The sequence below is a fragment of the Struthio camelus genome, chromosome Z, assembly GCF_040807025.1.
Source record: "Struthio camelus isolate bStrCam1 chromosome Z, bStrCam1.hap1, whole genome shotgun sequence".
In the NCBI taxonomy this organism is placed as follows: Eukaryota; Metazoa; Chordata; class Aves; order Struthioniformes; family Struthionidae; genus Struthio; species Struthio camelus.
The window spans coordinates 22,832,180-22,855,189 of record NC_090982.1 but is presented as its reverse complement, the minus strand read 5'-3'; the positions used below and the strand labels follow the sequence as shown (position 1 = coordinate 22,855,189).

The 23,010-nt window shown below is 38.4% G+C and overlaps 1 protein-coding gene across 6 annotated transcripts in view; it reads right to left on the bottom strand.

The window, feature by feature from the left end:
- Nucleotides 1-23,010, bottom strand: part of CCDC171 (coiled-coil domain containing 171) — a 162,714-nt gene that overhangs the window by 14,032 nt on the left and 125,672 nt on the right. For all 6 annotated transcript variants that reach the window (XM_068927238.1, XM_068927237.1, XM_068927243.1 and 3 more), the window contains one exon: nt 11,515-11,667. In XM_068927238.1, coding sequence (XP_068783339.1) covers nt 11,515-11,667 — 153 coding nt within the window. The remainder of the gene's footprint in view (nt 1-11,514; nt 11,668-23,010) is intronic.

The window sequence follows — 23,010 nt, the reverse complement described above, 5'->3', positions numbered from 1 at the left end:
CTTGAAAGATTTGTTTTGTGCTTAGCATTGGAACAAACCTGCGGTCATTTAGGAACTTCATGGTTTCCATTAAACTGCACAGCATGGACATTTGGAATTTCATGGCAACTGTGAAGTGAGAATGCAGATCTTGCTTTTCCAAAGCACAGGCCTCTGCCTTGAGCTAACACCCACACACATACACTCACATTCCTTGGCCAATTTCATGTCATTAAGGAGACTTTAAAAACAGACAAAACAAAGGAAAGCAATTAAACTTCTTTCTTAAGCACCTGAAAGCAAACCACTGTCAGTGGAAATGCAATGTTTAAATGCAATGAATGCATTGTGTCCATTTACAGTATTTATAATATTAACTCTGCAGCTACTCTGAAAAGCTGAAGTATTGGAAACCACCTAATTACCCAAACATTTACCTCTCTGCAGGTGTAAATACATGGACCTAATAAGCTTTCCCACTGTGAAAGCAGTTACTTAAATTATATTAAAATATTAAAAACTATTTAATGAGCTTTTTTCCCCTAAAGTAAATTGAGTGTGTGCCTTAACCTGCTTCAGGCAAAGGAAGTTTCAAACATATTGGTTTTGAAACTAGCCATTATTTCCCATGTTGCAAAAATGGCAATTTTATTTCCCAACAGCAAATGAAACTGTCAGGAAAATTTAGATGCAATAAAATTGGGTGGTTAAACCAACATGCTGGATTTGGAATAAAACTGAATTAAAGGAATTAAAATTAAGCATTATGTCAGTCAAAGTTTATAAAAACTATTTTGAACAGGTTTTTTTTCTTTTTTGCAAAAGTTAGGCTTTGGACTTGGTGAAGTCCAATCGTAACTACCCATTTTATGTCCATCAATAGTGTCACATTTGAAATTTGTGCAATGAAAAATATTTTGCATAAAATGTGTTGCTTCTGGCAACATTTCTGCCTAAATAAAAAGTTGTCAGGCAGTGTGTGACTTTAGTGGTACAGAGTCTTAAAATGGTGGCTTCAGTCCAAGGCTAGCTAATAACGGCTGACATGCACTGGAATCTTGAGGCCTAAATCAACATTGTTTTCACAGCTGTAATTAAGCCACCTAATCAGAAGCACATTTTGACGGGACAGTTTCTGGAAGCCAGACATTACAATTTCTTATGCCTGGAGCGCAGTGGCTCATGAGAGGTCCTCATTTAATTTCAGGTTAAAAAAAAAGGCAGTAAAATGAAAAGACTATAAAAAAAGCAGTGTACGACTGTTGAAATGAAGCAGGCCTATGTATTCATGCCTTGACCAACCCTGTATCCCACCCTCCTTCGGCTCTCTGCCGAGTCCCCATCTCTCAAGTGGCAGCTGCACACAGTGAGATTAAGGGCTTCTGCCAAAGTCAACAGATGAGCTGGTCTGAACTGGCTCTCTGTGTGTTCTGATTGTAAATTGTGCTGGTGATGATTAGAGAACTCTAACACAGGATGTCGACTCTTAAAACTGTCCAGAGAAAATAATTTTTTTTTTTTCAAAGTTCAGAAACTTTTTTTAAAAGTTTTTTTGTGGCTTGGTACATACTGTTGTGTCTATAACTTTCAGATGATTCAAATGTGAATTCGCACAAATTAAATAACTACAGTATTTAAAAAAAAATACGCCATCACTTGCTCACAGCATGATCCTTCATTTAGGGATGTTTATATAACAGTGCTGCTGCTGAGTGCCGTTCTCTGACTAGCACATTCAAGCAGTCTTGTGTTTCTACCACCTGCCAATGAGAGATCCCCCTGAAATTCAGAGGATCAGATTTTTTGGTGTATGCGACTATCACTTCCCCACATTGTCATACTTGAAATGGCTGAACTGTCTTGCTCATTTTCTGGAGCACAGCTACATTAGTAGTTTTAACATAAACTTTCAACCCCAGAGGCCATTGTAAAACTATCAATACGAAGGCACCAGTCACTGGAGTCTGATTACATTTAGTTCTGCATTTTAATTACATATGGGTTCTATTAACTGAGCCTTTTGCCTTATAGGCAACATTTTAATCAAATTACCGTAATTTTCAAATATGTTACAACAGTCTGACAAGTTAAAAGTTCACCCACCTAGAATATTGACATCAGAAACGTTTTGCACAGAAAAGGAAATATTCTTTACAAAAAAGTAAACGTATTTTTGGATTACCATAACTGATTTTGAACACCGTGCCCCAAGTCATATTATAATACTGGTTTCAAATTATCATATTTATTGTCACTACTATATTTAAGAACCAAACAGTTTAAATTATATGATTTAGACTGTTTGGTTACAACTATTACTTACGTAAGCAATACCACATGACAAGGTATTTACACTCATATCTGCATTCCTTGCCTATGCTGTAAGGCTGGCAATTGATGGCCAATTGTTTACAATCAAGTAAGAAATGCAAACATTTCAATTAAAAAAAAAAACTCTCTGGAAGATATTACTGCTTTCTGGATTTATCCTGATAGAAGATTCAAGTAAAGTTAATATTTCTAATAGGCTCTCTATTTTTGCCCATACTGATATGTCAGTCTTTCATGTTTATTATCATGTCAATAGTAAGGAAACATTCCATTTGCACCTGTCATGTTTTTCTTTACTTATTATCACTTTAAGAACATTCCTGTGTTTCACATGAAATAAAACATGCACTGGTAATTAAGAGTGCTGAGCAAAAGTTACAGTTATTTGAAGTCCACATCTTACTGAATTCTATCCTGAACTACTGCCAAAAAAACACTACAAGAAAAGAGGTAACAATGAAAATAATAAGCTTAATTATTTTCTGAGGCAAAATTAAGAACTAATACCTCTTACACCCAAATTGCTCCCCAGAACCAATTCCAAATCTTTCAAAAAACAGTTCAATTCCAAAACTTTCAAAAAATCTTCTCAGTTCAACTGCGCATCAGGCTCGTATGAAGTAGTGGAAAAGCCAAGTAGTTTTCATCCAGGACCTATCTGCTCTTGCAACATCTGGGAAGAATTCTCCCAGCTACATCAGTCATTCCATGCTCTAACACAAGAGATATGGCTCCTGCCCATGAAAGACATTCCCTGACATTTAACACTTACATCTACGGAGTGAGTGCTTTTCTCCCGTATAGCAAGTTAAAAGGCAAACAATTTTTTTCTTTCCTTCTCTCCAGCTCCTTCTTCATAATTCTAAATGTAAGACACCACATATGGTACCCTGTTAGAAGTGGGTCTCACAGCCTTGATACACTGATTGAGGCTGCTGACATGGAAAACAAGAACTTGGAAGAAATACATGTACAAGTACTACTCTGACCAGCGTGGCTAACGCGCGAAGAAACTTGTCAGTGTTGTAGTTACCTGACAGGTTTGAGTTTAAAACATTTCTTTTCTCCCTTCCCCCTCCATTACCCAGGTTCAAGTACCTCATGAAAGTTAAGGGCTGACTGCTGGTCCTCTGAGTAGGAAGAAAAGTTTACATATGCTTAAGGCAGTTCTTCAATAAAAAGTATGAAAGTATATTTCAGTTACCAGTATCTCAGCTATGAATATGGATTTCTCACAAATTAGATCACTCCACTTGCTTCTGTCACCTTACTAAAACCTACAGTCCTTGGCTTTTCAGTACTCTACATGACACCATTAGGCATTTTCAGACAAAGGACAGATACAGCCACAACTGTGGGGAATAAAAACATATGGATGATGCAAAGCCACAAAAAGCAAAGAGTAGTTTGATTTTCAACACAGGTTAGGATAAGCATCCAAAGACAACAGTTTTTTTAAGGGTTAGCTTGAGAACTCCGGTCTTCTTCCAGACCTTCACTTCACTCCTCTCTCACCCATCTGAGACTCACTTTCTCTCCCTCCCCTTCAGTTAAAAGGTTTTCTTTTGGCTTTTCGTTTCTCCAGTGCACACAAGGCTTTTCTTTCTTCATCATCTTTACACGTTACTCTCTTTGCCCACTTATTTTCTACTCTCCTTCCATTCTGAAGTTAAAGCAAAAGAGGAAGGAGTATCACCAGATCAGCTGAATGGTTCTGGGTGACTTAAGTACAGCTTTCCATCTATCTATTCTTATGCTGGTTTGCCCATGGGTAGACATTGTAGAAGAGAAAATGCAGCACATTCAGGATCAGAGAAACACCTCGCTACCTGGAATGGAACAACAGTGTGTTCTTTTGCCTGCCATAAGCGATACTAAGATATTTTAAGTTCGTAAAATTCTGACAGTAGTGCTGACACCAGCGCACAAAACCTCAGGGCTGAAAGCTATGAAAACAACACTTTCTGGAGTGTTCATTATAATATGAATTGAATTTTGTCACTTCCTCCTACACGTCAGAGATCACACTGGAAAATACAGCGCCACTACATCCACTCCCCACAACGCTGCGCTTGGAGCAAGAGATTCTTCTTTGGCAGTATGGATATCATAGATTCACATGCTTGCCATGTGAATTATAAGATGCCACATGTTATCCTGAAGCAACCACAAAGTAATTGCTTAGGACTGTATTACTGCATAGTACAGCTCTCAAAAGCTCTCAGTCCAAAGACTATTTGTTACCGCAACTCTGAACAGAAGCATAAGCACAGTAATAAGCTAATGTATTTGAAGGAGAAATAAAATGGATCAAAGCAGCATAGACCAGTACTGTTAAACTGACAAGTGTTAACCTTTAATAGGAAACCTTGAAGAACAGTCCAGTCTGTGATGTCTACATTACTAGATGTTGCTAAACAATAAATAGGCAGGACAAAAAGAAATAGAAGAACATTTCAGGAGATATCTTCACTAGTTATATACTTTACACAGATTCAAAATTACGTGTGCAAGTACTATTGGTGAATTTCTTTCACTAAGCTCATCTAAGCGCACTAAGCTTTCCTAAAGAATAAGACATTAGGACAGAGATATGCACAAAATATAAAGACATCTGTAAGGGTAATAGAGTTTCTTAAATTTCATGGAGAAAATGGCAGTGGCAGTCCAATGATGAATTCAGTGCTAATGAAATTCTCCATCTTATTTCATGAGACTGATAGCTGGCTTCTCTGCTCTTACTTCAGCAACCTATACCATCATAGCCAAGTCTATACATGGCCATATCAATGGCATCTTATTAGCTGAACTAGAGCTCTACCAGCTATGGACACAGCCCTCAATGCGGGGATGCAACAAGTTATGGAGGTCAGAATCGTGATTGTGGCAGTTGGATTTCAGAAGAAGCAACTTTAAAAAAGCAGGGAAATACAACAAAGCAAAATTGCTGTACTTGAGAAAGAAAGACTTTTATGAAATTTCAACATTTTCATAACAGGAATAAAAGAAAAAGAAATTTCAGAAACATAATGGATGCTGCAGGACTTTTTGATAAAGGAAAAAAATGGAAGAGAAATCACAAAACAGACAAGAAAGGAGATACAGACAACAGGAAACAATGGAAAAATGTTGGTCTTGGAAAAAAAAAATATTAAGCTGTATTTTAGCTGTATTGAACGTGAAAGAGTTGCAAGAATGAAAAATATACTAGAGAAAGGCAGATAAAGGGCTGCAGAGCCGAAGAATCACCAGAGACAGACGACGGAGCCAGACACTAATAAAGCTATAGAATACATTCTACCATGTAGACTACCATGACTCCCTTTCACCCCACATAATTATTCTCTTCTCCCTAACCATTGTTTACGTCACCTCTGTTTGTCATGATCATATCCCTTCCTGTTCTTCTCAGCTGGTATTAGCATAAGCACAGACAACAATCTCAGAATTTAAACACTATTGACTACAAGGAAAGCAGTAAGGCTGGAAGTAGATTGGAGGATGGAGATGTCACTTCAGAGGCTTAGACTGAAGATAAGGATTCACGACCACTAATAATGCCTTATGGAATCAGTTTTGTTTTTACAATAATCAGCAAAACCCTAAGCAGAAGCAGTGGATAAGGTGGTGTGAATAGAAAGAAAGATGATGTAGTTATCAGATACCACAGAATCACAGAAATGTTTAGGTTGGAAGGGACCTCTGGAGATCATCTAGTCCAACCTCCCTGCTCAGGCAGGGTCCTCTAGAGCACTTTGCCCAGGATCACATCCAGACGGGTTTTGAATATCTCCAGCGAAGGAGACTCCACTACCTCGCTGGGCAACCTGTGCCAAGGCCCTGTCACCCTCACAGCAAAGAAGTTTTTCCTCACGTTCAGACGGAACTGCCTGTGGTTCAGTTTGTGCCCCTTGCCTCTTGTCCTATCACTGGGCACCACGGAGAAGAGACTGGCCCCATCCTCTTGACACCCTCTCTTCAGATACTGGTACACATTGATGAGATCGCCTCTCAATCTTCTCTTCTCCAGGCTGAACAGGCCCAGCTCTTGCAGTCTTTCTTCAGAGGAGAGGTGCTCCAGCCCTCTAATCATCTTGGTAGCCCTCCGCTGGACTCTCTGCAGGAGTGCCATGTCTCTCTTGTACTGGGGAGCCCAGCACGGGACACAGTACTCCAGGTGTGGCCTACCCAGGGCTGAGTAGAGGGGCAGGATCACCTCCCTCGACCTGCTGGCAACGCTCTGCCTAATGCACCCCAGGATCCCCTTGGCCTTCTTGGCCACAAGGGCACACTGCTGGCTCATGTTTAACTTGTTGTTCACCAGCACTCCCAGGTCCTTCTCTGCAGAGCTCCTTTCCAGCAGGCCAACCCCCAGCCTGGACTGGTGCAGGGGGTTATTCCTTCCTAGGCGCAGGACCTTGCCCTTGCCTTTGTTGAACTCCATGAGGTTCCTCTCCGCCCAGCTCTCCAGCCTGTCCAGGTCCCTCTGAATGGCAGCACACCCTTCTGGTGTGTTAGCCTCTCCCCCCAGTTTAGTATCATCAGCAAACTTGCTGAAGGTGCACTCTGTCCCTTCCTCCAGGTCACTGATGAATATATTGAAGAAGACTGGACCCAGCACTGACCCCTGGGGGACACCACTAGCCACAGGCCTCCAACGAGACTCTGCGTCATTCACCACAACCCTCTGAGCTCGGCCATCCAGCCAGTTCTCAATCCACCTCACTGTCCACTCATCTAGCCCACACTTCCTGAGCTTACCTAGGAGGATGTGCTGGGAAACAGTGTCCAAAGCCTTGCTGAAGTCCGGGGAGACAACATCCACTGCTCTGCCCTCATCTACCCAGCCAGTCATTCCATCATAGAAGGCTATCACATTGGTCAAGCATGATTTCACCCCCTTGGTGAATCCGTGCTGGCTACTCCTGGTCACCTTCTTGTCCTCCACGTGCTTAGTGGATGACCTCCAGCATGAGCTGTTCCATCACCTTTCCCGGGATGGAGGTGAGGCTGACAGGCCTGGAGTTCTCCGTGTCCTCCTTCTTGCCCTTTTGGAAGACTGGGGTGACATTGGCTTTCTTCCAGTCCTCAGGCACCTCTCCTGATCTCCTTGACCTTTCAAAGATGATGGGGAGTGGCCTAGCGATAGCATCCAACAGCTCCCTCAGCTCTCGTGGAAGCATCCCATCAGGGCCCATGGATTTGTGGGTGTCAAGTTTGGACAAAAGATCTCTAACCTGATCCTGCTCCACCAAGGGAGAGTCTTCCTTTCTCCAGACTTCCTCTCCTGTCTCCAAGGTCTGGAATTCCTGAGGACTGGCCTTACCAGTGAAGACTGAAGCAAAGAAGGCATTCAGAAACTCTGCCTTGTCTGTATCCTTCGTCACCAGGGCACCCGCCCCATTCAGCAGCGGGCCCACGCGTTCCCTAGTCTTCCTTTTGCTCTTGATGTATTTGAAGAAGGCCTTCTTGTTGTCCTTGACATCCCTTGCCAGGTTTAATTCCAAACGGGCCTTAGCCTTCCTTGTTGTATCCTTGCACACTCTGACAACGTCCCTGTATTCCTCCCAAGTGGCCTGTCCCCTTTCCCACATTCTGTAGACTTCCTTCTTCTGTTGGAGTTTTGCCAGGAGTTCCTTGCTCATCCATGCAGGTCTCCTGCCCGCTTTGCTTGACTTCTTACTCAGAGGGATGCACCAATCTTGAGCCTGGAGGAGGTGATGCTTGAATATTAACCAGCTTTCTTGGACCCCTCTTCCTTCTAGGGCCCTACCCCAGGAGATTCCCCTAAGTAGGTCCCTCAAGAGGCCAAAGTTAGCTCTCCTCAAGTTGCAATCCTACTCATTGCCCTGCTCCCTCCTCGTAGGATCCTGAACTCCACCATCTCATGGTCACTGCAGCCAAGGCTGCCCCCAACCTTCACATCTCCAACTAGACCTTCTTTGTTCATTAGTACAAGGTCTAACATTGCACCTCTCCTCGTTGGCGTCTCCACCACCTGGGTCAAGAAATTATCATCAGTCCTCTGCAGGAACCTCTTTGACTGTTTGTGCCTAGCTGTGCTGTCTCCCCAGCAGATGTCAGGGTGGTTGAAGTCCCCCATGAGAACCAGGGCCTGTGAACGTGAGGCTACTTCCAGCTGTCGGTAGAAGGCCTCATCGATGACTTCCTCCTGGTCAGGTGGCCTGTAGTAAACCCCCACAACAGTGTCACCCATGTTACCCTGCCCTTGAATCCTTACCCATAGGCTCTCAACTTGCTCTTCATCCACCCCGAGGCAGAGCTCCATACATTCTAGTTGCTCCCTCACATAAAGAGCAACTCCACCACCTCGCCTTCCTGGCCCGTCTTTCCTAAAAAGCACATAGCCATCCATGACAGCATCCCAGTCATGTGAACTATCCCACCATGTCTCTGTCACTGCAATGAGATCATGGCCCTGTGACTGCACACAGATCTCTAACTCTTCCTGTTTATTCCCCATGCTGCGTGCATTGGTATACAGGCATTTCAGAGAGCCAGTCAAGCATGCGAGCTTCCCAGGAGAGGTGCAAGAGGAGCCTCCATAGCCATGTCCCATGCTGTCTCCCCTGGCTGCATGCACCTGCTGGAGGCATCCTGACTTGAGCGGTGTTTTACTGACTCCCCTGCCACTATACCACTCCCCTTCCCCCATCTTGCCTAGTTTAAAGCCCTCTTTACGAGGCTGGCCAACCTGTTGGCAAAGACACGCGTGCCCCACTTGGTAAGGTCTTTATATATCAATATAAAGAGGTCAGTTAGAAAAATAATATCTTCTGAACAATAAAGAGACCAGTGCCGATGAATGGCGCAGACTTGGATGCAATGGACAGTTGGGAGGGCATGGAACCATATGCAACTAGTGCGAAAAACATCAAGAAACAGACAGGACACAATAAAATAAAACCAGACTTAACAAGGGAAGAGACCACACTTGGCATACATATGAAGGACTTTCCAAAAATTTTTCAGTACTAAACAGAAGAATATTGCTCTATTGTTCTTGTCACATCATACAATTTCTGTAAACTGACAGAGAGCATAAACCAACTAAGACAGTCCTGGCACTGAGTGCTTGCCTCCTGCCTGAAAACTTTTGCCAGCCTAACAAGGGTTACCGTGCATGTGATTAAACACAATGAACTGAAAGCAACAAAGTATATAGAAATTTGAAACCTGATAGATGTCTGGGAAAAGATATCATCCTCTTTCCTTTAAAATAATCAAAGAAAGTGCTCACATTATAAGAAAAAAAATTAAGGTTTTTTTTCTTCCGTGTAGGAAGAAAATCAGTGCAAAACTTCCCCCTCAAAAATGACATAAAACAATATGGGTTGAAGTTTTAAAAGGTAAAAGCCACTCTGGAAAGCTGTGATGACTAAGGCTATTAAAACTCACAGTTGAGGCAACTTTTACAAATGTTAGGGACAAGCTTTACAGAAAACACAAATATTACAAAATAGACCGTAAACATTTGTCATTCTTTAAAGAAACTTGAGAAAACTTGAGAAAATATCACTCTGAATTTTTTATCTTTTCCTTAAAATTGTACAGTATCTTCTATTAATATTTACGCTTAGGTTACAATTAAAATTAAATTGCATCTCAAAGGAAAAACTTTTTTTCGTAAAGCAGAGGTGACAGGCTGTACTACAATATGAATAGTATCATCTTTACACTGATACTGTAGGCAGACACAAATTGCTTACAAAAGGGTTGCATTTAATCACAGGCATCAGAGAGCTGCGGGGCGGGAGGTATTTGTTTGTTTGTTTGTTTTCATTGTGACATACCAAGCCACAGCACAGCCCTTCAAAGACACCACTTTCATAACCTCTGCTAAAAGCACTCTCAATCCAAATGAAAGCAAACCTCACTGCAGCACGTTTGGCAGACTTCCCAATCCTTAGTACAGGAGTGGTCATCTTGATTTAAAGAACAAAAACAATCATAACATGCAGACCAAGGAGCAACCCAATTAGGCTGCACACAGGCTCAGCAGGACACATGTAAACCTACTAGAAAACAAAAGATAAAGGAAGGCTGGCTGGAGGAGATGAGAAGTAATCTCAGTGAAGTAATTTCAGTGAGTTTCTTACAAAGGTTGTGCAGAGTCACAATGAAAAAATGCTTTCATCCAACAACTATCGCCTAAAGATCTTAAAACTGAAATTCAGTTTGTCCTAATCTCTCTTTATGCTGATCCAACTTAGAAGCATGTCAAGAAATTAATGCAGTTCTTTGGGACACAAAGTCACAGACACAGCCTTTGGATGTCTGTTTACTGATGTGTTCATGTCATTTTCTTTAGTGATCACACTCTTACAGATATTCTGTTTCAAAAAGAGAAATAAACAATCTCTGTTTTCCTTGTGGTCTTCTGCTTCACAAAAGTAAAAGAAAAGAAATGGGAAAGGAGAGAAAAACAAAAAAGAATCTCAAACAAACTCCAAAGCACTCTCCTTTATCTTGTGTGAAAAAGGAGAGAAAGGTGGAGAAGAAACACATCAAGAATATGCAACTTGCATACCCTACACAGTTTCATTGTAGACATACTTGGCTACATATTTATGTGTGTGACACAAATGCATCTGCATTCAATAATCCCCCTGGATCTGAAGAATCACCTTATTAGCCTTAAACAAGTCCAAGTATCTTTGTAGGAAGCAACATTTTAGACAAGAAATGATTTCTGAAATTGGATTTTAACCTTGTAACTGAATCATAGTATTTTTATTTAGTGAGATGTATTATTCATAAGCACAGCTGTCTAAAAAACAGTCATGTATCCTAATTAACATTTTAGTTATATGCACAATTAATTTCATTCTGGTTTAATGGGATGCTATATCTTTAGACAGTTAAATTCTTTAGGTCCAAACTATTGGCTGTACTCCCAAAGACAGAGAAATCACAATGTAGTACTTATTCAGCTATAGCAGCAATGAACAGGTCTTTGTACAAGATACAGTAGTAAAATTAATCCTAGTGTTAACTTCTACTATCCCACTTCACTTCTGAAGAAGTCTCAAAAGATTTCTTGTTGATACTATTTTTATTGCTTTATTATATTTATAATGAAATATTATGTATTTCCCTATAGGAACTATGCAACATGAAGAGAGATGCTGTTTCGGAAACTGTATATCCAAATGATAAAAATGACTTGAAGAGCAGACTTACCAATTGTAAGCTTTCACTTTCACGGAGACAAGCCGTTTGGAGCTCGGACTTCAGGGCTGCAATGTGAAGCCGATGAGATGCTATTTCTCTCTCTAACATGCCAACTCTGGAGCTTGCAAGTTGGTAGACATCCATGAAACTTTTAATCATAGCCTTTAAAAAGTAAAATAAATAATCAGTGCCAGGAGGCTATCCTTAAAGGCCAAATAGCATATATCCAAATTCAATACAGACTTAATAAAAAAATAAAAAAAGGCTACATTTCAGACTCTGAACTTAAATATTAAAGAGGTCTAACAACGCTTTTTGTACTCCTTCTATTGCTGTAAATACTAAATAGCACCAAAGAAAAGCAAAAGACCATATATTCTTATTAGAAGGTGTTGTGATGTGTTGTTTTCAAACACGAACCACGGCATTGAACAGCTGACATTAGTTTTCATTGTATTTAAATAGAAGAGTCAATACAAGTTCAATTTCTAGCTATTGAAACAACTATACAGTTTCATGTTCATATTTTCAAAATCAGTTGAGTTACTAATTCTCCTACTCCACGTTAAAAAAAAATCATTTGGCAGAAACAAAAGAAACAGGGTAAACCTACACACCTCTGAAAGTAAATAATCTGATTACAGTATAACTGGGAAAATATAATTGTTTTCATGTATATAGTGAAAGAATGTCCCAATTGTGTAATATTGATCAGACTGATAATAAAGTTAACAGCACAAGAGAGTACAAATGATTTGGCAGTACCGGTAACTTTATAGCTATCCTAAGTAGTGTAACACTGTTGAGCTTATTGGACTTCTTTACAACTGGTTAATCACGTTTTATAGGTTATAGTTTTCCCTTCAGAAATGACCTGTAGCAAGTTTCTACTGTAAGAACATATTACAGATAATATGAAATTGGCCCTTTGAACATAATTCTTTAGTATAGTCAAAAAACAAACTTAGTACCACAAACTGACATTCATAAAGATTTTTACAGTTTTCCTGTCTTTGTTTTGAAGGACATTACTGCTTATGAGAATAAAATAAAAGTAACAAAGCTGAAATCAATCAAGTTACCTTATTGTCAAATGTAGAAAACAGCCATGGCAAAAAATTACCATTGTATATTTCTTCAATAAAAAAAGAATACTTAAAATATCTTACATACTACAGCACTAGCTCTAAAAGTAGATCCACACAGGGCTATAAATCTGCCTCTGCCAGGTCTGACCCTGTATTTAAAATTATTTCATTTACATTCAGCTAGACTAAAATGTCACAGGTCCTTACAAACAATACTGAGCAAGAATGTGGATACAAATCACACCCCATATAAAACTGCATGAAAGCCTTCACAGGGCGGCTGCCCGCATGTTAAAAGTTAGACATATGTTGAAATACCTCAGTGGACTGGGGCCATGACTCATAAACAAGGATTATGCCAACGTCTCACAACCAGCTGCGTCACAAAACTCACAGGAAAAAAAAAAAAAACCAAACTTACTTGATCTTTTAATTGATACTTCCTATATGATATTTAAAGGCATCTCTAAATTAGAATGCATAGAGAAGATTCCTGACCTTCTTCCTTTCACCTCCACTACCACAAAGCTAGTGAACCCACTAAACTATACAGATTCAACCTTCCTGTCTAGTGCCACATGAAGTCCATCCAGCTATCTGAAACAGCAGTAGTAATTCCTTGCTGAAAACTTCTTCCAAAAATGCTACTTCATTCACCAAATCCACTTCAACACAAAATTGAAAGCTCTCTCAACTCAGCTATTTCATTTGTCACCTTGTTCAGGTTAAGAAACAAGTTAAACAAACTGAAAATATTTTCAGTCAGACAAAATGCATTCATTCTACAACTTCTATTTCCAAGTATGGCAAATGTTTTTTTCTAAGAATTTTTTTTTTTTTAAATATGGAAGGAAGCAATTTCTTGATTATTAACTCTTCAGTACCAATGTGGAAGATGGCATTTTTACATTCTTAGATAATCATTCTTTTCTGTATATTCCAGTTCCCTAGCAAATAGCCCAGGTCAGCTTAGATTCTTCTTCATTCATGCCGCAGAAAACAACATTTTTTCATCTTCTGAAACATGCTATGGAATCCTTGACAATGGACAAGCAGAATATTGATTTTAAATGTCCTCTGGAAGCTGGCAAATACATTTTTAGAGGTGCCATTGGAAGGCATTCATTTACATCCAATTCTACATAAATCATGTCAGTTACATGCTGAGTCACAAATCTGTCTTCCACAGTACAAAAGTTTCACTCATTAGAAACCCTGACATACAGAGAATGGCGATAGGATTTGGTCACTTGCATGTTGTAAGTTCTGTCAAATAATAATTAAACAAATTGCTAAAGGGGTTCAACAGTTGTATTTAGATTACTATTGGTAAGTTTCAGATATGAACATATCTGCAGCTCTGGAAACTGTTGTGATGAACAATGTCTGTTAAGAGAACTTCAAAGAAGGACATGCAGTCCTGCTGAAATTTTTTTTTCCTTACTTGCTCACTAAATATGTTTTTGTTTCTTTGTTTTTATTTAGATATAGCAGTAAGATGCAAGATACTTCAGCAACCTGCTGATTAATTTTTATAGCAAAAAATTCAGACACATCTGCAGGACTACATTTTAGTGAGCATTTCTGTTTTTGAATGCATTGGTAGTAGTGTGACATGCAAACTGGGAACATAACATTTGAAACAATTAAAAATTTTCTTTCATTACAAATAAAGAACATTTTAAAATACACAGCATCTCCAATTGATTTCTATTCACAAAGGCCAGAGACAGTGATCCCTAAACATTGTAGCAAGCATTTTTATTGCAACCCAGACATCTTTGCACACACACACCTTAAAAGCGAAAACTTTTTCAGACCCAAGAGTTTTATAGGAAGCCTAGCAGAGAGAAGACTTAGACAAGGAAGTCAAAGCAATTCCGGGGGCCAGGGAATGCTAATTTTAAACATTATAAAGCCATTCGAAGGATGGAGTAAAGGACACAATTTAGTAATGGTTGAAATTTACATAGGTCTGTCAATTTTAAGAACAGAAATTGTACTGATTATCCTGTGTTAATAAAAGAAAAAGAGAGAGAGAGAGAGGAAAAGAGAGAGAGAGGAAAAGAGAGAGAGAGGAAAAGAGAGAGAGAGGAAAAGAGAGAGAGAGGAAAAGAGAGAGAGAGGAAAAGAGAGAGAGAGGAAAAGAGAGAGAGAGGAAAAGAGAGAGAGAGGAAAAGAGAGAGAGAGGAAAAGAGAGAGAGAGGAAAAGAGAGAGAGAGGAAAAGAGAGAGAGAGGAAAAGAGAGAGAGAGGAAAAGAGAGAGAGAGGAAAAGAGAGAGAGAGGAAAAGAGAGAGAGAGGAAAAGAGAGAGAGAGGAAAAGAGAGAGAGAGGAAAAGAGAGAGAGAGGAAAAGAGAGAGAGAGGAAAAGAGAGAGAGAGGAAAAGAGAGAGAGAGGAAAAGAGAGAGAGAGGAAAAGAGAGAGAGAGGAAAAGAGAGAGAGAGGAAAAGAGAGAGAGAGGAAAAGAGAGAGAGAGGAAAAGAGAGAGAGAGGAAAAGAGAGAGAGAGGAAAAGAGAGAGAGAGGAAAAGAGAGAGAGAGGAAAAGAGAGAGAGAGGAAAAGAGAGAGAGAGGAAAAGAGAGAGAGAGGAAAAGAGAGAGAGAGGAAAAGAGAGAGAGAGGAAAAGAGAGAGAGAGGAAAAGAGAGAGAGAGGAAAAGAGAGAGAGAGGAAAAGAGAGAGAGAGGAAAAGAGAGAGAGAGGAAAAGAGAGAGAGAGGAAAAGAGAGAGAGAGGAAAAGAGAGAGAGAGGAAAAGAGAGAGAGAGGAAAAGAGAGAGAGAGGAAAAGAGAGAGAGAGGAAAAGAGAGAGAGAGGAAAAGAGAGAGAGAGGAAAAGAGAGAGAGAGGAAAAGAGAGAGAGAGGAAAAGAGAGAGAGAGGAAAAGAGAGAGAGAGGAAAAGAGAGAGAGAGGAAAAGAGAGAGAGAGGAAAAGAGAGAGAGAGGAAAAGAGAGAGAGAGGAAATAGACCGTTGAACTGCTTTTTCCAGTGACCTCTTCCCTTTCCTTCTATTCTCTACAGTCCCTCATTTTATAAAAGATTGCACTAGTATGTAAAGTTCTACATCTTGTGCTACTGATCTGGTAGAAGCAAATTATTACGTCAGAAGTATTTTCAATGTCAAAAATATTTTCAATGTGAGAGAAGACCCATGTGCCAACATCTTAACTCAGGACATAGGCAGCTCCATGAAAACAGAAGCTTCTTAAATCATTGGCTGCAACTCATTATATAAAAATGTATTCAGAAGATCGGCATGAAGAAAGAGTGCTTTCCTGCTGAAGGTGCTGGACTGGGCGCCAATAACCTGATGATAAGCAGATAGCCACACAGGTAGATAAAAGAGAATATATAAAAAACTTAACCAAAATTAAACAAGCCTTGTTTAAAGACAAAATTAGCATATGCGGTTTAACAGATGAGGGCGTAAGAAAGAACTAGCTACTTCCCTGTTCATAAATGACATATCTGTAGTACATGGTTACCAATGAAAATTTTGGCTAAACCTATAGGTTGGTGAAGCTAAGAAACTTGAGAGGACAAACAAGATGATTCACTGCTCTTTGTAGGCTATAAACCGATGAACTGTGGATCAAAATAGCAAACTTCAACTTGTGATTTCTTTCTCCATATTAATCATAAAAAGAACTGAGAAATACTTAACATTAGAGACACTCTTCTGGAGGGCATGTAAGAACAGTAGTTTACAATATTCTGTCTTTTTACTTTTGAATAATCAATAATTTTCTTGTGCTGTACACTGCTTCTAGAACCAGTAATTTTAAGACGCACTGTGCTGGATGATCTTTTAAAACAGTTTTTGCATGACTAGCTATCAATTTGCCAGACAGGCAGACTTCAGACTTTAGGAGTACTTTATATAAAGCGAAAAATGGCATTTTGCTAGCTGGTACTGATAAATAATACCACAATGTGTAAAGAAAATGAAACGTAAAAAGAAAACTAACCCTTATTTTAAAACAAATTTATCAAAGGTTACTCAAACTTCAGTTGTTCGCAGTTTAAAGTAGGAACGTTACAATAAATATATAGATCAGCATATGCAAATTAGTAACAAACCTCTTGCAAAAATTTAGATGTTTCATTATACATTATAAAAATGGTAGGTTTTTATCCCAATTTAAAATACTGTACCTGTTTTCTCTCTTAGCAAAAAATATCCCTTCGCTCAATGCTTGGCCACTGAGAATGAATACAACTCAAAGCAAACTGTTTTATTTGAATTATGAATTACAAATAGTTGCAAATGGAAGCATCCATTTAAAGCTTTAGACTATTTCCAAGTTGCAAATAAAATATCATATGGAAAATTCTCAGTGATTAAAAAGCAGTTTCTTTATTTTTACATCCACGGCATGCCACTGACTCAGGATCTTACCTGGCCTGATGTCGCCATAGAACTGTATTTCCTGTTTAGAAGAGAACAAAAATAAAGGAAGGAAACCTGGTGTGAAGTGATGATACTTTTATAAAAAAATATCAAACAGAGTAGCAGCCTGACAATATAAGTATTGAATTTGTAGCGTTATACACAGCAGCCAAAATAAAAAGACCACCTCTTCTACACAATGTTGCTTAAAAAAAAGAAAGAAAGAAAGAAAGAAAGAAAAGAGTTAAAATTAACATTTGTCTGTTAGGTTCTCCCTTCAGGAAATTCTTGAACTAAAAAGAATGTTAGCAGGTAGTAAATTTACCTAAGGGCAATATGTACAAAGAGACGAAAAAGAACAAGAGAAGGAATAATAAATAGACTTCGGAAGAATGAAAGATCAACTTTAGTACAACAAAGTACTCAGCTGAGGATCTGAAAAGACTAAGATTTTATTTATGCCACAGAGTTTGGCTGAAGTGCAACATGGGCAAAAGCAACTGATGTAAAAACAAAACTCCATGGATTGGAGTTCTGCATGTTTAATGGAAAACTTATCGTATGCCTGTCATTACTGCCTTGTCTCAAACTGACATAAATAAGATTACTTAAAACAAATTCACAAAAGCAAAAAAAAACCAATTAATTTTGGTTTTCAGAAAAAAAGATTTAAGGATATTTATTATTTGGGGGGAGAAAGGATTAAAATTCATTTGTCCCATTGATTTTAGCATTTCAAAATCCATTCTGGCTGCTGTGTCCCATAGTCCAAAATGTCTAGTGGCAACATCAGTGGAGGATGTAAATACTGCGGCTTCTCAGGCATCAGAAGAAAACCTCAAGGGAAACAACATTCAGCAAAATTGCACTTTTGCAGCTGTTTGGCACTTCTTTAATGATCTATTCTCCTTGTATCTTGTTTCGACACTACACTTTTTGTTGGGTTCCACTGAAGCGTGGCATGCACAATTTAAATGTGCCAAAAAGCAGGCCAGTTCTGTTACAACTTTTTTTTTCCAACCAAAGCTGACTCAGTGCCACACTTGGGGCCTAACTCTATCCCTTCGCTTCAATAACAATTACTTTACCCCGAAGGTCTCAGAGGAGATAGCCCAAGGGAACAAAGCTCTAAATAAAAGACTAGATTCTCTGCAAGAGGTAATGACATGACTTCCTACAAGAAAATTGAAAAGGGAGAATTGAAATTGACAGAGATTGAAAAGAAAGTGCTTCTTCTGGAAATCACAGTAGATGGGAATAAAAAAAAATTGCCATGAAAATTATTACAAAGCATAAGAGTTTCAAAAATAACATTTTTCTTCTAGAAACTGACAGATTAAGACCATGAGGCAACGAGTTTGTTGATACAGTAAGATACAAAGGATCCTGAGAATTTTATAGTAAAGAAGTTACCTGCAGCCCTAATACTCAGAAAAGTCCCCTGATCATGCAAGTAAATTGCCACTTAAGAAAACTAAGGAAAAGTGGGATTTTATATGCTAATAATGTTTATATGTGCAAACTTACTCTCACTGGATGTTGAGAAAGCACAGCTGCATGCAAGATGTAAAAAACAACTAATTGAAAATAAATTGTTGCCCAAAGATCTTACCATTAGCGCAACAGATAAGGGGAAAATGTAAGCAAAATATTGTGTCCCACTCCTCCTCACCTTCATCTTAACGGTGGTGATACAAAAAGAATGTGTTAGTGTCTCATGCATAAAGACAACCTTCAAGAAAATGGTTTTGGCAATTAAGTCACGGAACTGAAAGAAACTTCTAGTTGGAACAGTTCCTTTGAATTTCTCCTGCAGGGAGAAAAGAAAGAGGGACAGGTAGTCATTGAAACAAAGAGTCTCTTGAAGCGCCTCCACTATAATCACGAAAATCTTAAGAGTGAATACAACATATTCCCACTAACGGGAAGAACTAAAAAGCACCAAACCCAACAGAAAAGTTGGGATGCACTTTTATTCAAAAATGGCTCTGCCCCATCAAACATTCAGTCTTGAGGTGACAAAAGGGAATAAAACCTATCATCAAAACCCCAGCTGAGTGTCGAGTGAAAGTACAAGCTGCCTATGGATGATGTTGCTTTTAGTCTATTAGAGTAACATCTCAGAAATATAAAAAAAGAAAAAAAAGCTAAAGCATAGAATCCTCTTTTCACAGTCAAACTCATATATATGTAGAATCAATAAAGATAAAGTCTGCTCTTTCCCATTTTTGTAAGAATCCTACATAAGGACAGGATATCCTACATAAGCATATTAGAAGAATATTTAAAAATAAATATTACTTAAACTGTAAGTCTGAACTGCCTGAAATCTCATGGATTAATTATCATCTGAGAACATTTTAAGGATGGGATAGAAGCAAACATTAATCTATCAAGTTATTAAACAGGAAAGTCTGAAACAACTTTACATGGAAGGCTGGTGAAGATCTGGAAAACTGTTTTTTCTTCTGAGATGCTGTGTGTAAACTATCCAGTATAGGTAACTTAATCAAAGAGCACTACTTGCCAAACAATAACAATATTTTAACAGAAAACTAAAGACACTTATTTCTTTGGTTATAAGGGGTATTTCATAAATTGTTTAAGCACCAACTTTAAATCCTTCTAGTTTAAAAAATACCCTATACAGACAAATAGATGCTACTAGGACTTTTTAGGAATATTTTTACAGACTTATGAAAAAATACGGATTTTTAACTAGTGTAGAAAAAGTCTGTACCACTGACTTCCACAGAAGAAAACAATCACCCCACAAAATCTGGGTTCAGCACAGACATTTCATTAAGTATCTTAGCTATAAAGGAATATAGATAATTCCTTTCTAGCCACAAGAGGAAACGTCTCCATTATAAATTAAAATATTTGCAAATCAAATTAAATAAAATACTTTACATATACTTAGAAGAAGAAAATTTTTCTGCATTGTGTTCTTCATGAGTAAGATTAAGACAATCTACACTCTGGAGGTAGTTGCCACTTGTTAGGAGCAACAAAGATCTGTAACTTGCAGGTTAAGCAGATATGAGAACTACTATTGTATGGCTCAGACATAAATAATCAGCACTGAGTCCTGCTTCATATCAGATTTTAAGTGATGCTCAAGTCTAATGGAGCCCAGGGGCTAAAAAACTACACAAAGTTTTGGGATAGTCACTTAATTTCCTTTGCTTTTCTTACAAAGTACTCAAAGTAACACTGAATTCTAATTCCACAGAACTATTTAAACCTACATAAAGCAACGTAACCCTACATAAAGGAAACCATAAAGTATTGCTATTAGATTGGATAACAAAACAATCTTTTATTTTAGATTCTGAATCTAAAATCAGTTATGTCCCCAAATTTATTACATGAACATAGGAGAAAGCACCACTCAGTCTCTAAAGAGAAAGTAATGGTGTAGAAAAACTGAATTGCACTGCTCAGGAAAATGGTAAAACCCTTAGCTGAATGTCTGCTGCCCACACAAAGGATGGATAGTTGTTTTCCCTTGGATATGTCTAAACTAAGACACTAGCCAAATACCTAGTTTGCTTCATATGTTCTTGAATTTCATCAAAACTTGTATTAAAATAACATTCAAATGGATAGATCGTCAATCAGACTTGGTTTTAAGACATGATTTAAGGTAAGTAAGTTTTATTGGAAACTGCACAGACAACAGCAGCTCTTGCTGCAGAATCTGAAGGAAAATGGTAAGAGCACACTACACCTGCTACTGGCCTTCACAATGAACAGACAAATTAGCATCCTTTGTTCAAAAACAAGAGTTGGAGAATATGAGCAACTTCTGCCAAAGTATCGCTACTGAGCTAATACAGCTTGATAATTTGTTATCCTTAAGATTAGTATGAAGAAAACATTTTCCTCCCAAACCATGCTTTTTATCATCATAGTCCGAGGAAGAAAAGCGAAAAAATGATTCCTGTGCTCTCTGAAAACCTAGTTCTACTAACAAAAAGAATTCAGAGCTGAAGAAAACCCTTTTTGGAGAAATGGATTCCGTCTGCCCATCTTTTTGGCTTTTGTCATACAGAAGATGGATTATCTCACTTCAGAAACGTATAAATCTCAATCACCACATTAAAGAACCGGTGGATGAATGAGACTCCAGTATACTCAAGTTTGCAAATAAAGCCTCTTCTATGTAATAAGTCAATAGGATAAGTGAGAACGCAGTTCACTTGGAACAGCGTGAAAGACAAACCAGAGAGATGCTAACATTTCTGTTGGCAGAGCTCTCATTGACATCATTCAGACCAATTATACAAAGACATGCTGATGTCTGACAAGCTTCTTCAGATAATTTGGAAATAATAGTAAAAGACTGATTTTCTGCTTTGTCTTCCTATGCATCAAATGGAAACATTTCATTGGATTGCAGGATAGGATTTGAATTATTAGATTGGGAGCCCAAAATACGAGTAACAGGCCATTATAGTCCCTTCCTATGCGTAGCCAATAGTCAATACTTGTGTCCAAATCTTTAGAAGCAAAACAGGAGAAGATAAAATGACTATTTAAAATGTTTGCAAAACTGGATGCTTATAGGAATGCTCAAAGGAAAAAACTAAGGAAGATAGGCACTAGTGACACGAATTTGCCTGGAGAGCATGAGGTAGTCTTTGATAATATGATTAGAAGCAAAATACCATTGCACAAAGTATCATAATCAGATAGAGAAAGTCCTTCATCTTCATTTTTCACCAGATTTGGTAATGATTGCAGCCACTACATCATATATTTTTTTTGGCAAACTCAGTGGAGGATCAAAAAAGAGGACTAGTTCTAATGCACTCTAATCTCAGCCTACCAGGCTTAAAAACACTTTAGAGCACAGCATTTTCAGAAGTACATCTTCAGTTAACAATCTCAGCAGCACACTACTTCGTTATTCAGAGCTGGACCATTACTTGTAGTCAGGTCTTTTATGAGTGATTCTGCCTACAGAAGTAAATTACAAAGAGAAATCCCTTCCACTGCTTATCAAATCTATAAACTGTAAGTGTCCTCTAGGTTATTCCACCTTTCCATACTTGACAATGAGGAAAGTAACCTGAAAAGAAACAACTGCTGGTGAAATAGGAGTGAAGGGGATAAGACCATCCCAAAAAATGAGTGGCATGGAGAATGTGAATTGGTAATAATTATTCACTCTTTCTTCCAATATAAAAACAAAAGAATATTAAATGAAGTAGCAAACAGCATATTCAAAATAAACACAGAAGACGGTTTTTTCAGAAAGTAAGCAGTTAAGCTGTGGAAGTCTTTTCCACAGCCAAGTGAATGCTTAAGTTTACATGGGTTCAAAAAGCAATTAGACAATAAATGGAAAAAAAGAAAAAAACCATTGAAAGCTGTGAAATACAAAAATGTGATCTTTGGCTCAGAAGTCCTTTAACTAAAATGATGAAGGCTTGAAGAGATTTGGTAGAAGCTATAGCCCTCTTTCTAATGCTCTTGCCATTGCTTACTTCCCTCTATCCAACCTTTCTAAGCAGAGACAACCATATTCACTTCTACTGTAGGAACCCTCTAGGCATAAATTTTTACTTAGTTCCATAGTCTATTTCCCAAAAGAATAAACTTTGCAGTATGTGTCTCATGGAGTAAATGCAGAACAAACCAAGAATCTGGGATAATGACCTTTTCCAAGGTTCAGGCAAAGATCAAATTTTGACATGCAGAAGATTCACTGCTCAAAACCCAGTCCTGTGGTCTTTGTAATTATTTGCAAGAACTTCAGAAATTAAACTTTAACTTGCAACCTCTAGCTGGCACAGTACTGAGGTCATCTATAAAACAAATGATTTCTTTGAAAATGGGAATTAAGATGGAGAGAAAGTTTGGCACTGTAGGCTGTAGCAACGGCATGATGCTTTGCTCTCTAATCTCTACCTTTTGTATTTGTCAACTACGTTAAGATCAGTAAAGAGGTACCTACACTGAGCGTTGGTAGTGAAAAAGACCACACAGTCTGCCTCTAACAGAAAGAACTTTAAAAGAGA